The sequence below is a fragment of the Mesoplodon mirus genome (genome assembly GCF_964341445.2).
Source record: "Mesoplodon mirus genome assembly, chromosome: 4".
Lineage (NCBI taxonomy): Eukaryota > Metazoa > Chordata > Mammalia > Artiodactyla > Ziphiidae > Mesoplodon > Mesoplodon mirus.
Window position 1 is genome coordinate 187,088,420 of NC_138979.1, and position 24,905 is coordinate 187,113,324.

The window sequence follows — 24,905 nt, forward strand, 5'->3', positions numbered from 1 at the left end:
AGGCTCTCAACCTTTGGCCTGGTCATTCTGTCTCATACCTGTATATCTGGAGAAGCAAGTCTGAACACTTTGGTCATGATGATTTAGATCACAGTTTAATGACTATGGTAACATCTCACCCCACCCTCTGCTGTCTCTTATATGCTCATTTTATTTTTATATCAGTTGGTAAAATTGTTTTTTCCCAAGGATAATTCCTGTACATGCTCAGTACAGGCTTTGGGGACATTTCTTTACTCTGTAGTACTGTAGGCTTAGTGTGTTTAGTGTTCTCGTCACCAGGGTCCGTGTCTTTGCCTTTAGAGATGTTTGTTCTCCTATCTACCAGTTCCTAAAGGACATAAAAATGGGAAGATGTGTAGAGGGTGGAGATTAGTTGATGAGGAGAGAACTCTTTCACTTTACACATTTCTGTGTTATTTCATTTTATTTTTTACAACTAGCATCTGCATAAGGTTGAAAGGGAATGTAGAGAAATAAGATAGTAGAAATAGGTGAACATCTTATTTAAATGTCCTTTTATAGTAGCAAAACTTTAAAAAATATGTTGTACAATCCTAGTAGGGACTTTGCTTAAAGTTCATGTTTTCTTTTCAATAAATTATTTATATCCAAATTTATCTTCAGCCATCAGGTTCACAGTTGATACAAATAAATGAAATCTCTGGCATTTTAACCATATATGCAAATTGTCAACTTTTAAAAAAATTCTGTGCCAGTACCCACCTGTTGCTCTGGATTTTTTCTGTATTGCCAGCTTGTAATCTGTCGGTTGTTTTACTTGTACATTTCAAAGGTGGCTGCTTGGACTCATGAGATGAGTGTGGACTCTGGAGTCAGACACCTCAGACTCTGGGCTCCGGCACGTGTTAGCTGAGAGAACTTGATCGAGTTTCTTAACTTTCTTAGTCCTCCTCTCCTGTACATTGGAGATGATCGTAGTCACCTGACAGAGTTGGGAAAATTAAGTTAGAGGATCATAGACTTGAAGCATCTAGTGCTGAGCTTCAGACAGAGGTGACACTTGATCACTATTAGCTTTTTGCTTCCTCTCCCCACCCCCTTTGATTAACTTGGTATAGAGTTTATGACCTCATTTCTACCTGACGTATAATTCTGATAGAGGCGGGTATGTAAAGTGACTTTGGCAATACCCTGACACCGTCCTGCTGGGGAGCCTTTGGCTCTTCTTTCTACAGCGTAAGCTCGTACTACTCATCCTTCTGTCTGGTGCCACTCACCTTTCCTCTGTTTTCACAACGCAGCCCTTGGTGTCACCTCTGCTGTATGTAACTCAGGGAGTTTCAAACTTCAGTGTGTTACCGGTAGTATACTACTACTCTCTAAAAATTACTCCAAAACTTAGCAACTTAGAACCATGTGTCATCTCACAGTTTTTGTGAGTCATGTGTTTGGGAGTGACTTAGTTGGATGGTTCTGGCTCAGGTGCTCTCAAGACATTTGGAGTGAGAGCCACAGATGCAGCATCCAAAGATTTGATTGGGGCTGGTGTATCTGCTTCCAAAAGGCCCTCTCACCTGGCTCTCGTGCAGGGCCTGCAGTTCCTCACCAGCTGTGGGTATGAGTCCTCATTTCCTTGCCATCTGGGCCTGTCCATTGAGGTGCTCAGTGTGCTCACAACATGCAAGGAAGTGATCTGTGAGAGCAAGGAGGGAGTCCCCGCTCCTTTTACGACCTAGTCGGTCTCTGAAGTCCCCTCACCATCGCCTCTGCCTTACTCTGTTCATTAGAAGCAAGTCACTCAGTGCAGCCCCCACGCAAAGGGAGGGGTATTAAGTTCTGCCTTTTGAGGGGAGGATTGTCAAAGGATTTGTGGACCTGTTTGAAAACCACCGCACCTGGGGTGGTGGTTGAAATGTGAGATTCTCAAGGCCCATTTCAGATCTAGTGATGGGTAGAGCCCAGGAACCTACAGTTTGCACAAACACCCTAATGATTCTGATGCTGGTGGCCTGAAGCCCACACTTGGAAACCCACTGCTCTGCCAGATGGATCACTTGGTCTTCTTTAAATAGGCTTAATTGGTTGCACCTCCCTGTCTTTGCTCACATACATGGAGCACACATAGCCAGTCCATTTTCAACTACATAAATCCAGTTACCTCCATGGTGCCCACTACCCCAGACATAAGTGAGCTCTCCCTCCCTTGAATCCCTGCAGTGTTACATTTTGTTCCCCTGCTCTTTGGTTCTAATCACTTCGGTTCTGATGTTTTAGTGCCGCACTGCTAGTGGGATTTAAAAAACAGTCGCTTTCATTTGACCTCTCTCGCCAGCAGAACTACGACAACCCTGTGATAGGCATTCTGCTACTCAGGATTTCAAAGCAGTGTGGTCATTAGAATGCTGAGGAGCCTGGCTCAGACCACACTTCTTGGTAGTTAGTGCTTTCCTGCAGGCATTTGTCAAACAAATGAGTTCCTGTTGCAGGCCAGGTTTGGTTTCAAGGATGCAGTAGTGAAGGGAGACAGACGTGCTCCCTGTGGATGAGGACACAGCAGTGAACTGGTCAACAGAAATGCATTATCAAAACTTGAAAGACAGTCTAGGAAGGAAGTAAACAGATTGCTATGATGTAAAACAAAGGAGACCTACTTAGATGAGGTTTTTAGAGAATCTGCCTGAGTCTTGAAGGATGAAAAGGAAAAAGACTCTAAGGAAGGAAAGAGCTTAGTATGTTTTAATATCTGAGAGAAATCAGGGTGGCTGGAGCTGAGGTTGGAGGGTAGGCAGAGGCTGCCATGGCCGTGGTCAGGGTTTCATTCTAAATGCAGTGTCCTAAGCTGTGTTAGTATGATATCCAACTTGGCACTCTTCTAATTTAGTATTTGTAGAAATAACTGGGAGGTTCAAATTATAGCTACAAGTCCAACTATGATGGATTGGAAAATGAGATTCCTGTGTTAGCTTGACAGAGGGAAATTAAGAAAGAACTCAAGCCTGTATGGTTGTCAGGGAGGCTATCTTCTCATCTCAGAACAGAAAATGTGGGAATGACCACAACAGCAATAGGAAGTATTTATGTTGGAGATAAAAGTGCTCCTGCCTTTAGGGATGATCCAGTATTCTAGACAGGAAGGCTCTTCATCTTGATTACATGTTTTTAAGCTCTGAGCTGTCTGTAGGTCACATACCATGCCTTTCAGCTGTTAGCTGCTGATTCAGTTCTAGATCAGACCTGGTGGACGAGGACAAGCGCAGGGAGAGCCCCAACTTCCTTTTCCCATAGCCAGCTGCTGCTCGTTTCCCAAACCGCTTTCCAACCTTGCCTCCTGTAGGCTGTATAGTATACTGGGTGCTGGGAGACTGGTTCTGGCCATATTCCCCATGGAAAGATAGTAGGACCTTGGAAGATCTTTTCCTCTCTTTTTCTGGTTTCCATTTGTTTGCAGGAGGGTTGTATAAGATGACCTCTAAAATTCTGTTATTTTCTGAAATCTCATATTAGCCCAGGCCCTAATGCTGTGACCCGCCTCTGAACTCACAGCATGTGTTTGTGCTACAATTTACTATTTCCCCTTATTCTGTGTGATGGGTAGTCAGCTTGAAGTGGTTTTATTCAAAATCTTCTTACAGAATTACTTGGAATTATCATGATGCCATTCATTGTGACTATACAAGTTTTGATTTGCAGAATTAGAACCCCTAGGTAGTTATTGAATCAGACTAAGTCTAATCACAAACTATTCCTGCTTAAATCTGATTTCTGTGTTCAGGATAGCAAAATATAATTCAAAGTATAATTCACAATAGCAAAATATCATCCTCTTCTGGGACCTCTGCTTTTTCATAAGATAAAATTAAAGTATTTAGTATTAGGTAACAAAACTACTTCATAATTACCCTGGATTTCCATTTCTTAGATGTGGACTACTAAACATTATCAGTGAATCAGTTATCTAAGAGAAAATTTACATTTATATTGCAACCATGGAATATAAATATATCTTCATTAAATATATATATAATGTTTAATAACCTGTGTTGGGGGAATTGTGTGTGTGTTTGTTTTTTAGCTCTTCAGAGAAGTAAGAATAATGAAGATTTTAAATCATCCAAACATAGGTACTTTCTGCTTTCTTAAATACTTTTGGGTCTAAATGCATTCTTGAAAGTATGTCATAAAGCTAAACATATATTCCAGGAGTGACAGGAGATTTCTTCCCTTCTCCCAGCCCAGATATACTTTTAGAATATATATGTGTATATATATAGTGATCATTTTTGTTAACTTTTTGAAATTACTAAAGATAGGTTAAAAGATTAATGTAAAGCTTTAATTCAGTAGAAACATATGTAATCAGATTATAATTTTCTAATTTTTAATATATTAGAAAATGTCATAATTGTACTTAATTTATAGATAGAGAAGAGGGAATTATAGTAAGTTAGAGTTACGATTTTCAAAGGTGTAAAACTTTCTGCTCTAGCTGTGTTCCCAAGAAAATACTGGTACATTGAATCATATTTTAAAAGACATAGGGAACTAGCTAGCCAACTCTGGATTTCAAATTCCAACTTCCCACCAAAAAAATACTGCCAAGAACTAGCTAACTTAAACCTTTTTGTTTTGTTTTTTAATTACTTATGTTGTATGCTGATTAGAGTTCTCTATACTTACTACTAAATGACATATCTTGGAAAATATAAATTTCTAAAATTTAAATTCCCATTGGATTAAAATAGTTTACACAGAAGAGCCAATATTTGCATTGGAATTTTATTTTATTTTATTTTATTTATTTATTTATTTTTTTTTGGCCGGGCCACGTGGTTTGTAGGATCTTAGTTCCCTGACCAGGGATCGAACCCCAGCCCCCTGCAGTGGAAGCTAGGAGTTCTAACCACTGGACTTCCAGGGAATTCCCCTTGCATTGGAATTTTAGAAAGCTGTTATTTATATGTTGATGGTTTACCAGCATATATGCCTTAAATTTCTTTAAATAATTTTTCTTAACAGCCTGAACATATATCATCTTAGAAATGATATGATACTTTTATTCACCAGTTCGACAAACACATCCAGTACTGTGTAAGGTACTTTATTTGATCTAATACTCTGTGTTAAAGCATCAGAAAATAACCCACAACATAAGAGATTAGCATTCTCCCTCCCTGCTCCCTTTTTTGCTAAATTTAATTGTAAAGTATGTATTACCAAAGTAGATACAGGAGATAGTGATTTGATAGCTTGAGAGATTAACTTCAGTTTCATTTAAAAATTTTATATTTCTGATTGATTTGTTATGGTTTTATGAATTAGCAGTAATAGAAATATTATTTGTATCTGTAACAAGAGACTGCTATAGTAGTCACACTGACCCATTGAAAATAATTCTTTTTAAAAAGTTCTTTTCAATTATTTATAGTATAATCCCTTCTACTTTGCCATCTCTGGCTTTAGAATAGAAACAAAGGAACCTCCTTAGGAATTCCCTGGCAGTCCAGTGGTTAGGACTCCGCACTCTCACTGCCAGGGGCTCAGGTTGGATCCCTGGTCGGGGAACTAAGATCCTGCATGGCACAGCCAAAAAATAAATTAAAAATTTAAAAAAATACATCTTTAAGATAAAGAAAAGAAACAAAGGGACCTTGTTCTCTGAGAATTGTGATGTTTCCCAAGCAACAGAAGTCTCAAGTCTTACATGTATCCTAAGCCATAATGACAAGTGAATGGACTTGCACTTCTAGGAATAGAACAGATACAGACGTAATACAGGATGAAATGAGAGCAGATACACTTCACTAGACTGCTGAGTGCATCCTGAAGTTACACCATTTGAGCACCTAGAAACTATGTTTATTTTTATGGAATTCCATGTTTTTATAAAATCTTTTCTGCTGTTGTAATATATTATAAATTTTCCTAAAAGAATTTTGTAGCGGGCCAGCTATTAAAATCTTTAACAGGAAAAAGTTACTTTTTGTAGTTATAGTTTATATGTACATAGTATTGTGCATATGGACATTTGTTTCTTTTTCTCCTGTATCTTCTCCCCTCCCCTAGTGAAGTTATTCGAAGTCATTGAAACTGACAAAACACTCTACCTAATCATGGAGTATGCCAGTGGAGGTAAGAAATTTATAAATTGTTTTTCTTTCTTTCTTCCCTTTTAGAAGAATACACAACCACACAGCCCACACGGATAATTGTTAAAGTTTCATTTAACATTCAGAGTCATAATACACTAGGATGAGAATCAGGAAGGCTTATTCCTAGCAGTTCTGTGGGTTGCTATTAAGTGTTTCATTATTCACATCATTAATTGATAATATGCAAATACTTGGATTTTTTTATTATGATATAACATAAAATTTACTGTTTTAACCATTTCAAGTATATAGTTCTGTGGCATTAAGTACATTCACATTGTTAACCATTATCATCATCCATCTTCAGAACTTTTTCATTTTCCCAAAATGAAACTCTGTCTCCATTAAACAGTAACTCCCCATCCTCCCTCCACCCAGCCCCTGGCAACCACCATTCTGCTTTCTTTCTGTATGAATTTGACTACTCTAGGGACCTCATATGAGTGGGATCATACAATATTTGTCCTTTTGTGACTTCCTGTTTCACTTAGCGTAATGTCCTTAAGGTTCATCCATTTAGTAGCCTGTGTCAGAATTTCTTTCCTTATCAAGGCTGAATAATATTCCATTGTGTATATATAGCACATTTTGTTTGTTCCAGTACTTGAATTTTCAAAAATATCAGTGCATTAGCCTATTTGAAATAAATGTGTATTGCATGTTAGATGGACGTCTTTATCAGATTTTTATGTCATTGGTGTCCATCATTTCCCAAGGCCAGAAATGGTGGTCACCGTGTTTATGGTTAGACTTCCCTAAAATAAAGATTAAGGACTGGTAATTATTTGCCTATAAGGTTGTATACATGTAGACATTTTTATGAAATGAATGTATATCGCTGTTATCTTTTACAAAGATTCTTATTTTAGGGTTATGGTTGGGCTATGCTTGTAGTTTTTGGACTGTGTGTGAGTTTTCATTATTTGTGAAAGGCAGAAGCTTTCTTGTTTGTGTGTTCCCTGTCTCTAGCATAGTGCCTGGCACGTAGCAGATACTCAGCAAATAAGAATTGAACTGAATTAATTAAATTATAAACTACTGGAGACATACTCTATTTAACTCTACAGTATAGATTAAATTGTTTTGATTATAGTAGAGTTTTGTTTTGTTAGCACTTTGATCCAGGATGCAGAACCTGGAGACAGAAAGTTGAATCACAGCCTCACTGTGGTGAGTTAACCATTAAATAAAAGATTGTAAACCTGTTGTGGGCAGAGCAGGCACACCCCTGGCACCACTTTTTCATACTCCTAGTTCATTATTAGTTGTGTGTTTCATCTTTTAAATGTGTGGTTTGAGAATTTAGTTGGGATTTTCGCAGTTGAGGAGCAGTAGGAAGAGCTGAAGGTTAATTGTAGAACCATAAGTCTATACGGAGTTCGAATGCTATCTACTCATCTTACGGTTCATAATCTTTTCATTTGTGTAGCCACTGCAGTGTACAAGTGTTTTTTTCTCTTACCTGGTCTCCTTTGACTTTCACAATGCCTCGGTGATGTGGCCAGGCGGTGAGCGATGGGCTTTTACCCTTGAGGAAATGGAGGCTGGGAAATCTCACTGTGGTCATGTTGCCAGGCCTGGAGCCCAGCCTTCCGACACCATATAGCCTCTGCTGATTGGTCAGTCAGTCACGGCTTTCCGTTCCCATCTATTTTAGGTACCAGGGTCCTAGAGATTGCTCTTTGTAGGAGAAGTCAAAAACATCTGAGAAGTGTCCATCCAGGAAGAGGATGGACTCCAGAAAAGACAGACATGGAGTCAATCCAGCCAGTGCCTCTCATTGGCAGTGTGACCTCATAAGTTACATGTCTCTGAGCTTCTTACTGGGCATGGGAGCACAGCCCTCCTTTGAGGGCTCAGTGCCATTGCTTAGCATTATAACAGCACTGATTGGTGGTGGTGGTGGTTTATTGGCTTGGGCCATTTGTTTTAATCAGCTCAACAAAGCACCATCTCCAGGGCAGCTGTTTTATTGTTGATACATTTGCCATTTTGAACAACAAACGTTTCATTAAATTGGCTACCTAGGGACTTCCCTGGTGGTCCAGTGGGTAAGACTCTGTGCTCCCAATGCAGGGGGCCCAGGTTCCATCCCTGGTCGGGGAACTAAATCCCACATGCATGCCACAGCTGAGAGTTTGCATGCTGTAACTAAGAGTCTGCATGCCACAACCAAGAAGCCTGCATGCCGCAACTAAGACCCCACGCAGCCTAAATAAATAAATAAATAAATAATTTTAAAAATGGCTACCTACTCCTCCCCCGCCTCGTATTTTTCAATTTGGTACAATCATGGAATTTTAGAATTGGAAGGAATCTTAGAAGTCATCCAGGGCAATTGCCTGATTTTTACAGATGAACCTAAAGCTCTGAATGGTTGTTCTATGCCAGTGGTTTCATCACTGGTTATAGTGGCAGGACCTGAACTAAAACCAAGGGCCTTCTGAACTGTCCTGTCCTGTGTCCTTTCATCAACCACATGGGCCGTGACCTGAGCAGGGAGAGCCACTGTTTGCAATTTTTTCTCCTAATAAATAATAGCCTTTAGAGGTTTTCAATTCAGCTGCTTAATCTGAGTGTTAATGCATTTTTAATAAGGGGAAAAATAAGAGATCTGGGTTGTATTCCTGGTTTATAACTTAGTGACTGTGAGTTTATGGTTCCAAAATCTCTTAACAGGTTTATATTGCATTTGAATTTTAAAATATTTTAAAATTATATTGACAGACTTGGACTTTATCTGTGTGACTCTACAACTACTGGGTTTAATCCATTACGTTTTTCTAAAAAGTCAAAACTGTTCCATATGTTACGCACGCATCTTTGTTTTCACTTTTTAACCACTTGTTTTGACATAGTATATTATTCTGCAAATAGAAAGGTCATTCTCATAGAAAATACTGACATTTTACTGAGCTGATATTTAATTTTATAATTCATCATAGTTAAATGAATTGTGTAGTGTAAATTAACAATAGGTAATTCCTTTTAAAAGATCATTAGGGGGCTTCCCTGGTGGCGCAGTGGTTGAGAGTCTGCCTGCCGATGCAGGGGACGCGGGTTTGTGCCCCGGTCCGGGAGGGTCCCACATGCCGCGGAGCGGCTGCACCCATAAGCCATGGCTGCAGAGCCTGTGCGTCTGGAGCCTGTGCTCCGCAACGGGAGAGGCCACGGCAGTGAGAGGCTCGCATACCGCAAAAAAACAAAAAAAACAAAAACAAAAACAAACAAACAAAAAAAAGATCATTAGGTAGTCAGTGATAACTTCAAAATATTTATACCCATTTAATATTTTAAAATTTATTCAAATTTAGGGCTAAAAGTTTAAGTCAGAGATATTAATGTACAGTTCAGAATAACCTCTTCCTCAAAAATATTTAAGTCCTGAAACTAAGCACTTTTTAAGTATCAAAATATTTTAGTTAACTGTTGTCACTAAGCTGATGGAAATATTCTTTATTTGTATGAAGTAAATGTGATTTTTTTTCCCCAAACACATTTTATATCCAATTTGCTAAATTAGTACTCTTTGTTGATTTCAGAGGCGTTTCTTTATTCCAAATTGATAAGCAATTGGCAGTACTGTTAGGTTCCTTGAAATGTCACTTCTCTTCCCTGAGGAATTAATACTGTGTAAACTACCACCTAGACGTCCACCAGTGAGTTCTGTTGGCTTTTCCTTTGCACTGTGTCCTGAATCTCCCCACTTGTCACCACCACGGCCGTTTCCCGCTCTCGGCACAGCCACCCTCTTTCTTGTCCTGAATACTGTGCTCTCCCCAGTCGGTTTCCCGGTCCCTTCCTCAGCCCTAACCCTCTTCTCCCTCTAGCAGCCAGAGTGATCCTTCTAAGAAGCCAGTCACTTCATATTCTCCTCTGCTTCTCCTCTCACTTAGAACAGCCTCCACAGGACTCTTCTTGATCTCACTTCTCCTACCATCTCTGTGCTCATTCACTACCTCCCTTTTCCCTTGTTCACGCTTCTCCAGCCTCGTGGCCTCCTTGCTCTTGTCTCTGTCTAGAATCTTTCTCCCAGATAACTAGCGTCCACTCCCTCACAGTAGTCAGCGCAATGCTTACACACACAAACACACTTCCTGTTTCTTTCCCCTGACTTTTCTCCACAGTACTTTTTATCATCTGATATACTGTATATTCATTTGTTTATTATCTGTCTACCCCCTCCTAGAGTGTAAACTCCATGAGGAAAAGGACTTTGCTTTGTTCACTGCTGTGTTTCCCCAGAGCCTAGAACGCTTCTCAGCAGTTAGTAGACACTCGATAATTACTTGTTGAATGAATGAGTATATTCAGGAAATGCTTTTTTGTCATGGTCCTGTAGTGAAGACATCTTCTTTTAACACAAATAACTTAACCATTTTAACTTTCACTTTTCATTGCCAAGTTTTTATTAAAGCATACTGGAAACATAACCTTTAAAATAAAAGGTGTATAATTTAAACATACGAGAATTTAATGTTAAGGCTTATCTTTAGCTTAAAAGATTTTATCTATAAACTTTGCCTATAGTTAAGGCTAAGTTAGTTCAGATTCCACATATTTCTGTTTATCTTCATACCTATATTTTAAAAATTAAAATTAGAGCGGGCTTCCCTGGTGGCGCAGTGGTTGAGAGTCCGCCTGCCGATGCAGGGGACATGGGTTCGTGCCCTGGTCCGGGAAGATCCCATATGCCGCGGAGCGGCTGGGCCCGTGAGCCATGGCCGCTGAGCCTGCGTGTCCGGAGCCTGTGCTCCGCAGCGGGAGAGGCCACAACAGTGAGAGGCGTGCGTACCACAAAATAAACAAATAAATAAATTAAAAAAAATTAATATTAGAGCATTGCTAAAAGTGAACATTTTCAGTTTATGGGAAAGTTAATGCTCAGAAGTAGGACTTCTGCTTACTTTTATTTCTCTCAATTATAGGTGAAGTGTTTGACTATTTGGTTGCACATGGAAGAATGAAGGAAAAAGAAGCAAGATCTAAATTTAGACAGGTATGGATTGCTGCACCTTTAATTTATTGATTTAATACGTTTTCTTGCTTAAACCCTAAAGCAAACAAGTGTTTGCCTCTATAAATGTCATAAGGCCCATAGGATGGATCAGGCTTTGGCCGTTCAGTTCAACACAACAAAAATTGATTAGTTTATTTAGTGCTTTCATGCCTAAGGCACTGTGCTAGAGGCAACCATGGGTTCTAGTTCTAGCTTTGTAATTGAAATTTTAGTCCCACTTTTTTTTTTTTTTTTTTAGTCCCACTCTTAACCTTAGTTTTTTGACAGTTGAGCCTTAAAAAGCAAGAGCCTTGCAAACACTTGAGATTGCATTAAAGAAAACCATTTCCGGGCCTCCCTGGTGGCGCAAGTGGTTGAGAGTCCGCCTGCCGATGCAGGGGATACGGGTTCGTGCCCCGGTCTGGGAGGATCCCATATGCCGCGGAGCGGCTGGGCCCGTGAGCCATGGCCGCTGGGCCTGCGCATCCGGAGCCTGTGCTCCGCAACGGGGGAGGCCACAACAGTGAGAGGCCCGCATACCGCAAAAAGGAAAAAAAAAAAAAAAAAAAAAAAAGAAAACCATTTCCAAGTTTTTAGCAAGAAGTGGCACAATCCCAAAATTCATTATTAGTTTTGTCTTACATAAGCCAAAACCAAACAGAACTTAACCTGTGAATTAATGGCTTACCTTCTTGCTTGCTCTACCCCATGGCCTTAAAGAGACATTAATTTTAATAAATAGGTTTTGGGCCTCCCTGGTGGCGCAGTGGTTGAGAGTCCGCCTGCCGATGCAGGGGATGCGGGTTCGTGCCCCGGTCTGGGAGGATCCCATATGCCGCGGAGCGGCTGGGCCCGTGAGCCATGGCCGCTGGGCCTGTGCGTCCGGAGCCTGTGCTCCGCAACGGGAGAGGCCACAACAGTGAGAGGCCCGCGTACAGCAAAAAATAAATAAATAAATAAATAAATAAATAAATAAATAAATAAATAAATAAATAGGTTTTAAGCATAAAGGTGACTTAACTCTCTAATAACAATTACTACTTATTGATTGATCATTACCTGCTAAATATTGGGATAAGTGCTTTACCTACATTAATGTAAATCTTGGAGCAGCCTTGTGAGTAAAGAGTATTATGCCTGGGGCTTCCCTGGTGGCGCAGTGGTTGAGAGTCCGCCTGCCAATGCAGGGGACGCGGGTTCATGCCCCAGTCTGGGAAGATCCCACGTGCCACAGAGCGGCTGGGCCCATGAGCCATGGCCTCTGAGCCTGTGCGTCCAGAGCCTGTGCTCCGCAACGGGAGAGGCCACAACAGTGAGAGGCCCGCCTACTGCAAAAAAAAAAAAAAAAAAAAGAGTATTATGCCCATTTGCTAAAGATAAGGAAACTGTGGCACAGGAAGACTAAATAATTTGCCCAAAATTTGATGACTGGCAAGTAGGAAAGCTACCATTGAGTCAGAGACACGTCCTCCGACTGCAGGACTAAAATCCTTCATCATTATGATGCGGTCTTCCTTAGATTAGGAATCAGCAAACTCCTTCTGTGAAGTGCCAGATAGTAAGTATTTTAGGCTTCGTAGGCCATACAGTCTGTTGCACCTATTTAACTCTGCTGTAGTAGCACAGAAGCAGCTTAGGCAATATGTGAATAAATACACTCATATGATTGTGTCCCAATGATACTTTATTTGCAAAAACAAGTGGTGGGCCAGATTGAGCCTACAGACCATAATTTGCCCACCCCTGATTTAGATTAAAGGAAGGAGCAGGTACTTTATTACTTCTAAATTAAGGCTGTCCTCCCATAGTTTTAAGTTCTGTATTTAAATGGCAATATAGCCTCATTTCTCTCAGAACCTTTAAATGTTTGTTTTATTAACATTTAAGGTTGTTAAGGTTGAAGTATAGATAGGAGTCTTTAAGGGTTTCACAATATTTAGAAAGGCAAGTTTAACCGATTTTCAAGATTTCTCTTAACAGTTGCCTCTTTTGATTTGCTTAGTCTAGTGTTTACAGTTAAGGACTTACAAATAAATTTCTTAACTTTTGCTGTTGCTTAAATTTAATTTGATTTAAAAGTACTAATGGTACTTTGAATTAAAACCTGTTAGATATCAAAGTTGAAATTGACTTTGGCCATCATTTAAATTCTCTGATCCTCAGTTTTTTTAGCTATAAAAAGAGGAAGTTATACTTGATTAATTCTGAAATCCTTTCCAGTTCTGATATCATTTTATCCTGTGGTCTATGGAAGGAAGCTCAAATTTCTCTTTATTACAAAACAAGTCTGTTTGGCCCTTTCCATAACTGTACTCTTAATTTTTATAAATTGGCCACCTAAAAGTCAAGATTTTTTTGCCTCATAAAACTGAAATTCCTTCCCACTCAGATGAATCTATCTGACTTGCAAATGTTTATGCAAATATGATTTATTGACTGCGAGGAAAAGGCTCTTGCCAGCCGGCAACAGCAGGTTTGAGCCTGGACTTTCTCCAGGGAAGCAGTTCAGTGCTTCGACCTGTCCTCTCTTCGTCCGTCTCCGCCCATCCCCCAGGTGGGGTCTGACTTGTCAGGGATCCTTGGACATTTATCACGCAGCTTCTTATCTTAATTTCCTGCAGAACTTCTGAAGCATTATTGGGGGCACCTGTTAGTTGGTCCAGGAAGGAGAGTTTATGTACTTGTACAATTACTGGCTTGGTTCACAGTGCTTACAATTAATGTAATCTTTTCTCCTGCCACAGTGTTTCCTTAAGTCCACTTACTAAACCTGGAAGGATCAGGCATATTGGTGCTTCCACTTTTCTCTGTTTCTAATTGCCATGCCTTCCAAAAGTTTATGTCATAGTTACTTTGATGAAATAAAAAGTTTTCCTATTTATTACAAAGAGAAAGGTGTGCCACACACAGAGTACACTATGCTTGATCTGTTTTCTGTCAGAAACAGGCCCTTCTTTCCATATGCATCAGCAGATGGCTTTCCCTCTTCCCATTTCCTTCCCCACGCTCATCCTTGTTACTGTTTATGCTGTTCTGATTTATGCTGGCTGAGCTCTCATTCTTTTCAAAGAGAGAGAAGAGGCTCCTGGCTCCGCCTTCTTCCCTCAGCTCTTTCTGGGTGGGTCGCTGGTGTTGCTGCCTGTGTTCTTTCATGTGTTGCTGGAAGTGAATTAGGCGTGCATTCTTATTTCACCTGGGAAGCATCTGGGTTGTCAGCCTTCTTTGGAAATAACTGCTTTTACCTTATAAGCAGAACGCAAAAAAGCAATAATTGAAAGTTGAGTACTTTCAGGTTATTGTGGCATCAGGTTAGCTTTGAGCTGTTTGGAAGTAAAAGAAGAGAAATTCTCTTTGAGAAAGGGTAGGACATTGTCACATCTGGTTCGGAAGCAGAATTTGAAAATAACCTATGAGAGAAATCTCAATATGGGGGCCGGGTTGGGGGGAACAGGGAAAATTTGATCAGGCAGAAGTAAGGTAGAATTTACCGATGTCCTTCCTAGGCAATAAACCTGTTACTTTGAGGGAAACAAATCTATTGATATTTCACTTTCCCAGTTTTCATGCTGACAGAATATAGAACAGCGTAATTGTTAACAGATGCTCTTAAAACTGATATTTTGGCATTGGAATTTGTGTAGCTTTAGTTGATTTTGAGTGGGCTGGTCTTCTGCATATGCACTTTATAGAGTATGAAGCTGCTTAGTGAAGCCCTGATTTTGGCATCATTCCCACCCTAACCCCAGCCCAGCTTATCCTTGCTGCTAATTCTGAACCAAAATAGCAACCAATAGAACAGCCCTCTCTGAGTTTTTGTGTCCAGTGTAGTTACATGCATGTTGCTTACAACAAAGTTGATGATGATTTGGAGAAACAAGCAGTATTTTCATTATAACCCCAGTTTTATAGATGTGTAATCATATATATTTAAATACACATATGTAATACCAAAGTAGAGACTAGAGGCAAATGCACCAGAATAACAGATATCATCTCTATTTGCTGGTTATAAAAGCATATTGTTGTATGTACTTTTCTGTATTCCCTAAAGTTTTTATAATAAGGATATAAAAGTTGTATAATTAGACAAGGAGACTTAAAAATTGCTAGTAAGTGTGAAATTTCAGTAGAGCAGTTATTTAACAGTACCAATCAGGGAATTCCCTGGCAGTCCAGTGTTTGGGACTCCACACTTTCACTGCCGAGGGCCCAGATTCAGTCCCTGCTCGGGGGACTAAGATCCCACAAGCCGCACAGCGCGGCCAAAAAAATAATAATAATAACAGCACTAATCACAGGAGTAATCAAAAGTTGGCTAAATGGAAGCACATCATTTGCTGAGAGTAGGAGGGATTCTTCTTGATAAAGCACATCATAGTTTTCGTTGTTTGTAGTTCACACACATCACAACATTCATCCTTCCAGTTTACGGAAGAGGAAGCTGGTCCTCAGAGAAGTGAAGTCAGTTTTGCTGTCCTTGAACCTACATTAGCCAAAAGGAAGAGAGTGTTGTAGGGACTGTCCGGGGAGAACCAGCCTGGATAAACTCCCAGCGCCGATAGTCCATAACTGCCGGCTTGGTTTTGAGTTAACGACGTGGGCATGCAGAAGTTGCACCAGAGCCTTCTGATCTGGGGCAGGGCTCAAGAAGAGATTCTCTAGTTAAAATTAGAAAGAACAGAACAGCCTCACTTAGCTCTTCTTGCACTCACTCTCAGTCTCTCCAAATTGAAAAGTTCAGAGCATGAGAAAATTATATTTAGAGATCCACGCAGACATTGAAGTGAGTGCTCACTGAGTATTCTGCACCAACGATGACTAATAACCTTGCATCTCTCCTGTCCAGATAGTGTCTGCAGTCCAGTACTGCCACCAGAAGCGGATCGTTCACAGAGACCTCAAGGTGAGTCCTAGTGCCCTTCCTAGTGACACTTTCCTTGTGTGTGCTCAGTTCTCCCAGTGCTCATGACACAAAGGAGGCATAGATTAGACTGTGTTATTAAATTTTTTTAAAAATCCTAAGATATATTTTACATTTCAATTAAGGCAGCTCATAGTTGGTCTCTGGAGAAAAATCATCCTACCACCAAACAGATGGGGGCCTCCAGAAATGCATGCTCTCACCTGGACAGTGTCTGCAGTGCTGCCTGGCATCCTTTTCTGTTTTTCTAGTCAGCATTCTCTCCTGTTAACAGCAGTGGTATTTAAATGAGACCTACTTCACGGTTGTCCACCTCTGCCCACACTCCTGGCATAGGATAAGGTTTCCTATTTCACAGAGAAAATAGAAACACCAGGCAGAAACTCCCTCTTTCCCAGCTGCACCTGCATCCACCCTTAACCTTTCAGGATTTCCCTCTTGTTACAGGACAGCAGGATGCCTCTGCTGACCCTGCCTCTGTGTTCTGGGTCCTGTGTCCCTCCAGGGGCTGCTTCACTCTGTTTTCTCCCATCTCTCCCTTCTTCATCCGCCCTCTCTCTCTGCTGGCGTGTCACTAGCAGCATGTATAAAAACATGCTCAAGTTTATACTCTCTTTTACCGAAAAACCTCCCCACCCCGATTCCCCTTCCTGGTACACCCTTTTTTTCCTCTTTACCTTCACAGCTGCATTTCTCTAAACACTGTTTAGATTCTCTCTTAACTTGATATTCACTATTTTCTCTCCTCACATAACTGTTATCAGTTTGCTTGTTCTCTGCTCACCCACCCTTGCTGCATTCACATCCACTCCAGTAGCTGCAGTGGCCACCTATATGTTGATGACCCCCAGATCCATTCCTGCAGCCAGAGCTCTCCTCTAGGATTTAGTGTCTAGCTGACAAAAGGACACCTTCACCTCAGCATCCCTCAGGTAGCTCGGGTTCAGCAAGTTCAACACCTAAACTCTTCCTTCCTAAACTTGAATTTTTATTTCTCATTGTGGTGACTGTCCTTCAGGTGCCTCTCTCTCCTTTACTCTGCCGTCCACTCAGACCCCAGGTCTTTTGGCTGCTGTTTCCTGAGTATCACTTGAGCTCACTCTTTTCTGTCCCCACTCACACTCTCCTAGTCCAGACCACCAGCATATCTCGTACCTGATTACTACACTAGCCTCTTGCCTGGTCTTCCCTGCTTCCAGTTTTGCCTCTTTCTTCCATGTCTGTTTCCTACATTGTAACCAGAATGGTCCTTTAAAAACACAAATAAGATTGTCATTTCCCGGGCTTCCCTGGTGGCTCAGTGGTTGAGAGTCCGCCTGCCGATGCAGGGGACACGGGTTCGTGCCCCGGTCCGGGAAGATCCCACATGCCGCGGAGCTCTATATATCCAGACACTAATATGACACCTGGTGTGTAACTGCCACCTGGTAAATGTTTGTTGAAACAAGTGGAAAAGACTGTGATCTCTATCTTGAATGAAGTTTAGGATGCTCCCTCCTCAATAATAGCCATTATACAGCTTACTTAGCAGTGTTTATGAAATGTGGCTATCCACCTAAAGTGAGTATCTATTTTTTAAAAGCCCCTTATTCTTAAAAAGCTCTTTAAAGATGTTATTGATCATGGACATTTGCTGTATAATTAGTGCTAGAATCAGTCTTTACAGTCGGGCCTCCATATCCCCGGGTTCTGCATCTGTGGCTAAGGAGGGCTGGCTGTACTATACCGTTTTGTTTGATGATGGATTATGGTATCCACAGGGGGTCCTAGAACCAGTCCCCTAAGAAGGCTGAGGGATGACTACACCTCATATCTGTTACTGGTTATTAATGCTGAAAAATGAGGAATTCTGATTTAGCTCCTATTTTTTTTCTCTAAAAAGAATGTTTGCTTATTCATTAGGGTATATTAACTTTACATCATTACAAAAAGCTTTTGTGAAATGCCTGATTCTGTCACAGTTCTGATTATATTTTGGTTAAATTTCATTTTTGTCTTGGTGTTTTCCCTCTAGGCTGAAAATCTATTGTTAGATGCTGATATGAACATTAAAATAGCTGACTTTGGTTTTAGCAATGAATTTACTGTTGGCAGTAAACTGGATACGTTTTGTGGCAGTCCTCCGTATGCAGCCCCAGAGCTCTTCCAGGGCAAGAAATACGACGGGCCGGAAGTGGACGTATGGAGCCTCGGCGTCATTCTTTACACACTAGTCAGCGGGTCACTCCCCTTTGATGGACAGAACCTAAAGGTATAAGAAGTGGTTGCATCCATGTTCTTCAGAAAGCTAAAAGGATTTTATAAAATGATAAGAGTTAATGTGTTAATGTTGTTTCAGTGGGGTTCTTGGAGTTCTTTTTTAACCTAAAAGTTGACTCACTAGTTTTCTTTCCTCTCTGCCTCCCCAAAGGAACTGAGAGAGAGAGTATTAAGAGGGAAATACAGAATCCCTTTCTACATGTCCACAGACTGTGAAAACCTTCTCAAACGTTTCCTGGTGCTAAATCCAATAAAACGAGGCACTCTAGAGGTAATCACATACGTGGAAATAAGGAACAACTTTGGAGCGTCTTTAAAGTATTTTTAGAACTTTGCTTGGTTTGTATGATGTATTGAATATTATCCTGGGGTTTTTTAGGTAATATTGAGACATTTTTTAAAAGTTATCCTTTGAGCCATAATCGATGAAATGTTGAAAATAAACTTTCCTAAATATTGTGATTACCAGAATGTTTCATTTTATGCTGCTAATGAACAGTTCACCTTTCAGCAAATTATGAAGGACAGGTGGATCAATGCAGGGCATGAGGAAGATGAACTAAAACCATTTGTTGAACCAGAACTAGACATCTCAGACCAGAAAAGAATAGGTAATTATTCTGTGCCTGCATGTTGGTGTATGTACAAGTAACATACTTCTGTTTTGATTCATACGTGTATGCCTAAAATGGGGATAATGGGAAGTTAAGCATAAGTTACATGAATCAGCTTATATGTTTTGTCATATTTAGGAATTTATCTGCAGTTTCCTGTAATAGCACTCAGTAACTCAGAAATAAGCCAACTGCCCGTTTATGTTAGAAAATGTGTGATCTTTTGGGTCAAATAAAGGAAATTATTTTACCCTATAACATAATGATTTCTTAACCAAACGAAACACATAAACTATATTATACCCTTCTTTTAGATATTATGGTGGGAATGGGATATTCACAAGATGAAATTCAAGAATCTCTTAGTAAGATGAAATATGATGAAATCACAGCTACATACTTGTTGTTGGGGAGGAAATCTTCAGAGGTAAGAATAATCAGATAAAAACCTACAATATCCTTTTTGTGAATTATTAACTCATGTAAACTCTTAGGTTTTTTTTAGTGTATATAACATTTGATAATATTTTTAAATTTACCTTTAAATAACTAACTCCTATGGCTATTATGAGACACTATTTTAACTTTAAGATAATAACCTTTAATAATTTGGCTTCCATTAAGTTAACCTATAGTCATTAGTAGTTTTTAAATGATGTAAAGTATCAGATGAAATAAATAGAGCGTTTTAAGTTTTTTGAAAAAGCCTGGAAGGAAGAACATAAATACTTATCCTTGTGTGAGTTTTTCCAACAGTCAGAAAAATACTTTTGCCTGAGTTGAGGGTTGTCATTTTTGTACACTGATTCTTCTCTCTCAGTGAACTACTTATGAGAGGTTTGTGTATTGTAAGTTTAGTTTCATAATAAACCATTTGGGCTCGTGTTGTGGTTTGCTCTGTTTTTCTCATTTTCTCTTAGCTGGATGCTAGTGATTCCAGTTCTAGCAGCAATCTTTCACTTGCTAAGGTTAGGCCAAGCAGTGACCTCAACAACAGTACTGGCCAGTCTCCTCACCACAAAGTACAGAGAAGTGTTTCTTCAAGCCAGAAGCAGAGGCGGTACAGTGACCATGGTAAGTTTGAGACCATTCCAGTGTGTTCTCTCAGAGTCTCCCGTTAACCAGGAGGCCTCCTAACACTGGGAAGCATCCTTTTGCTTGTGGACTACTGGGGTTGGAGTTGCTTGATTTCCCTTCTTGACATTGCAGGACAAAGCAGTCCTGCAGGTTCTGGCATATTTATCTCAAGCTCTGATCTCCTTGGTACACTCAGTAAGCTTTTTTTTTTTTTTTTTTTTTAATTTATTTATTTTTGGCTCCTTTGGGTCTTCGTTGCTGCGCGCGGGCTTTGTCTAGTTGCAGCGAGTGGGGGCTACTCTTCGTTGCGGCGCGCAGGCTTCTCATTGTGGTGGCTTCTCTTTGTTGTGGAGCATGGGCTCTAGGAGCACGAGCTTCTGTAGTTGTGGCTCGCGGGCTGTAGGGCACAGCCTCAGTAGTTAGGGCGCACAGGCTTAGTTGCTCCGCAGCATGTGGGATCTTCCCAGACCAGGGATGGAACCCATGTCCCCTGCATTGGCAGGCGGATTTTTAACCACTGCGCCACCAGGGAAGTCCCTCAGTAGGCTTTTATTGAGTAAGACCTGACTGCTTAGAAGCCTTAGCCACATGTGACTGTTGAGCACTTGAACTGTGGAAATGATTTTCAATTTTGTCTCAGTTAAATTTATAAAGCCATGTGCAGCCAGTGGCTACCACATTGGACAGCGCAGCCCTGGAAAATGTATAGTATCCCAGTTTTGCCTTAATTGGTTTAAATTTTTGACCTGTGTCTTTCTCAGCCACACTCTAGCTGTTGGTGTGTCTAACCACCCTCACTCTTAAAAGTTTTCACCATAGAAGTGAATATTTCATGAGACTTAAGACCCTAAAAGATATGCTTACCAAACCTGACAGTTATTCTACCTTCAAGGCAGCCCCATTTGTTGGAATCCAGAGACTCTAGCAGGTGTGTGTTTATTCACATATTATTATTTCCTTTAATTCGAGCGTGCAGGAACCGCATTTAGGTTGGCCTGGTCCTAACTTTTAAAAATACATCCTCACATGGAACACCCGTTCATCTCTTTGTTCAGTTCATTTCCCTTCTCTGGACTTTGTCCACCTCCATTCTTTCACCTTGAGATGTGGCACTTGGAATTGCACAGCGTGTTCCAGGTGTCTGCAGCTTTGGTTTTGCACCAAAAGTGATGACACTCTGGTTTCCATTTCTCTCCCTGCTGCTGCTGCCTCTCTACTTGGTGTGGGCCAAAGCAGCACATTGTCCTGACACTGTCAGTACACTGTCTATTTGTCTGCTATTTTCTAGGGTATAACTGAGAGCTCAGAACCTGTCTGATGCCAGGATTTGTGCAGGTGGCATTTGTAAACCAAGTGTTGATCTGGGTCTCTGTCTCTTGTGTTCACATTAGTTGCTTACAAGGAGGGGTTTTCCGTGTACTGCAGAGCAATTAGCAAAATGCCTACGTGTTGCTCTAAATCAACCAGTTTAAAGGGAATTGTTCCTAAATCCTGGAAGAAACCTGGTGATGGAGTTTTCTCATGTCCCTTTCCCCAGCTCAGAAAATTTTAGACCTAAAAAGAGCTCACCAAACCCCCATATTAGCAATAAGGAAATAGGGCAAGAGAGCTCACCAGGTCTTCTGAAGTTAAATAGAAGTGGGAACGCCTGAGACAGACCCAGGATTCCTGGCCCCTGGTCCTATGGCTGTGTCCACTAACCCGCCCATTACCTCATATAGTAGTGCTTTTATAATAATAATCATCCTTCTTTCTTGGAGCCTCTGATATTAAAAAGAAGTTCACAAAAGAATATTTCCAGAAATTCTGTATATAGAAAATCACTGACCCAGTTCCACATTCTTTGGGGATGAAGATAGTGATCAGCAAAAAAAAAAAAGATTTGATTATGCCTCTGGCACTGTTCATTTAAGTGCTGAAAATGAGATAGTTTCCAAATAATGAAATCTAGTAAAGCACATCCACTTGGTACCAAGTGAAGGCAGACAAGCCTGTAGATAGACCAACTTTTAGCTTGCCCTCCCACCCCATCTCATCTCTCCTCTTGTTCCCTACCTCTGGATGCCAATGATTTATATCTGCCTGCTTCTGTAAAATCATAACTTAATTTTTATTTGTGTTTCTTAATTTCAGTCCCATGTGTGAACTCCCCTGTATGTATGTACATTTTTTTCTAGGAAGGGTGATCTTCATCAGATTTTCAAGGGGTTCTTTTATTTAAAAAAAAAAAAAGGAAAGAAAGTGAAGAATCACTGTTCTATTAACCAGTCAGTGGTATTGGGGAGGTTGGTAGTGATCAGAAAAAAAAATAAATTTGCATCCATTTCTCACATCTTATACAAGGTTGGATTCCAATTGGAATAAAGATATAAATATTAAAAAAAGAGACAGTGAGCTCATTTAAAAAAAAAAAAAAAAGAAAGAAACTGGGGCTTCCCTGGTTGTTCAGCAGTAAAGAATCTGCCTTCCAGTGCAGGGTACTCGGGTTTGATCCCTAGTCGGGGAACTAAGATCCCACATGCTGCAGGGCAACTAAGCCCGCATGCTACAACTACTGAGCCCACGTGCCTCAACTAGAGTGCGCGTGTGCCTGCGTGTCAATGTGCTCTGGAACCTGCACGCCACAACAAAAGATCCAGCATGCTGTAACGAAGATCCCACGAGCCACAACTGAGACCCAACGCAGCCTAAAATAAAATACAAAATATATAAATAAATTAATTAAATAAAAATTATTTTTAAAAAAAATCATATTTTGGGGAATTCCCTTGCGGTCCAGTGGTTAATTAGGACTCTAGGCACTTTCACTGTTGTGGCCCGGGTTCACTCCCTGGTCAGGGAACTAAGATCCTGCAAGCTGTGCGGTGTGGCTCAAAATTAAAAAAGGAAGAAGAAGAAGAAAAATCACATTTTTGCGTGATATATCCACACCACAGAACACTACTCAGCACTAAAAAGGAACAAATTATTGACAAATACAACAATTTGGATGGATCTCAAGGGAATTATGCTGAGTGGGGGGAGACAATCTCAAAAGGTTACATTGACTCCATTCACATAACATTCTTGAAATGACGGAATTACAGAGATGAGAACAGATTAGCAGTTGCCAGGATTTAGGGAAGGGACTTGAGGTGGAAGATAGGTGGCTGTGGCTGTGATAGGGTCGCCCACAAGGTCCTTGAGATAGAACTGTTCTTCATCTTGACTGGTGGTGATCACATGAATCTGCACATGTGATTAAAGTGTGTAGAGATGAATACCCACGCACATAACACACAGTGCAAGTAAAACAGGAGCAGTCTGAATGAATGAGGTCAGTGGGTTGTATCAATAACTGTTTCCATGCACAATCTCAAATCCTAAAATGAAAAAAAAATCTTTTAATTTTCTAAATAGCAATAATAAATGTTTCAAAACAAATTGGTAGTAACCCTAAAGATTCAGAATGTCATTAGATGTATCATGATATTGAGAGGAAAGAGAAGTATTAAGGGTAGTATCATCCTATACTTGGCTGATTCTTTGTTTTATATGTTAAAATAGCCAAACTGAGAACTTGATTGTTGTTCTCCCATAAATCAAATCTTTGTTTACTTTTAATTCAGTTCTAAATAGAGTTACCATTATTTATTTATTTACCACACCATGCAGCTTGTGGGATCTTAGCTCCCCAACAAGGGATCGAACCCGGGCTCTCAGCAGTGAAAGCACAGGGTCCTAACCACTGGACCACCAGGGAATTCCCTAGATTTACCATTTGGATTTTTGTCCTAGAAGTAGCTTTTCTGTACCCCACCCCATCCTTTTTTTTTAATAATTTATTTTTCTGTTGAAGTATAGTTGATTTACAATGTTGTGTTAATTTCTGCTATACAGCAGAGTGCCTCAGTTATACACATATATACATTCTTTTTCATATTCTTTTCCATTATGGTTTATCTCAGGATATTGAATATAATTCCCTGTACTATACAGTGAGACCTGGTTGTTTATCCATTCTATATGTAGTAGTTTGCATCTACTAACCCCAAGCTCCCAGTCCCTCCCTCCACTGCCCTCTTCCCCCTGCCATCCATTTTTTAATAGACCTAAAATATAAAGGCTTTTCTACCATAAATGATGAGCATTTGGTGCTGTTCCTTAAGATTACCACTGGACGTCATATATAATGAATATACTAGTTATCTCGTTCATTTCCAAAATTCTTTGAACTCCGAATCTCCTGTGTCATCAGAGTCTCTAGGTGATTTACTGCAGGACATCAGTTAATTGCCCACCTGGGATGTCCCTAGGCATCCTCCTCCTGGGAGGGGGTCTGACCGGGAACATCCACCCATGTCCTCCCTGTCACTTCCATGAGAAACATGCTTTCTTTTGCTTATACTGCCTCTGCCTCTCCTTGTCTGCTCAAATTCCTGTTTACCTAGAAGGTTATGAGTGCTGTAAAAAAGATGCAAGGTAAAACTTCAAAGGAAAGAGCCTGTAAATCTGTACTGTTCTTTTCTAAAAGGTGACAGCGTCTCTTACACAAACAGGATGAAACTCACTCAGGTGTATAGACACCAGGTGAACCAGTTCATTCTGCATGATGTGTGTGCATCAAGTTAGTTTGATTATTTATCTGTCCAGTAACACCCTGTGAACAGAAAGACAACTATATAAGCCTATTAGTTAAAAAAAAAAAAAAACTTTAAAAAAGTAGAATGTTAGGGACTAATAAGTGAAATTTTAAAATTGAATTCAGGACTTCCCTGGTGGTACAGTAGTTAAGAATCTGTCTGCCAATGCAGGGGACGCGGGTTTGGGAAGATCCCACATGCCACAGAGCAACTAAGCCCGTGCGGCACAAGTACTGAGCCTGCGCTCTAGAGCTTGCGAGCCACAACTCCTGAAACCCGTGCACCTAGAACCCGTGCTCC

At 40.4% G+C, this 24,905-nt stretch overlaps 1 protein-coding gene across 6 annotated transcripts in view; it reads left to right on the forward strand.

Annotated features, from left to right (window-relative positions):
* The window catches only part of MARK3 (microtubule affinity regulating kinase 3), a 107,545-nt gene that overhangs the window by 61,901 nt on the left and 20,739 nt on the right, over positions 1-24,905 (forward strand). For 3 of the 6 annotated variants that reach the window (XM_082619785.1, XM_082619787.1, XM_082619784.1), the window contains exons 4-12: positions 4,037-4,085; positions 6,028-6,093; positions 11,042-11,112; positions 15,959-16,015; positions 18,048-18,284; positions 18,444-18,563; positions 18,804-18,903; positions 19,221-19,333; positions 19,827-19,980. In XM_082619785.1, coding sequence (XP_082475911.1) covers positions 4,037-4,085; positions 6,028-6,093; positions 11,042-11,112; positions 15,959-16,015; positions 18,048-18,284; positions 18,444-18,563; positions 18,804-18,903; positions 19,221-19,333; positions 19,827-19,980 — 967 coding nt within the window. The remainder of the gene's footprint in view (positions 1-4,036; positions 4,086-6,027; positions 6,094-11,041; positions 11,113-15,958; positions 16,016-18,047; positions 18,285-18,443; positions 18,564-18,803; positions 18,904-19,220; positions 19,334-19,826; positions 19,981-24,905) is intronic. The other 3 variants (XM_082619788.1, XM_082619786.1, XM_082619789.1) reach the window with 2 other exon arrangements.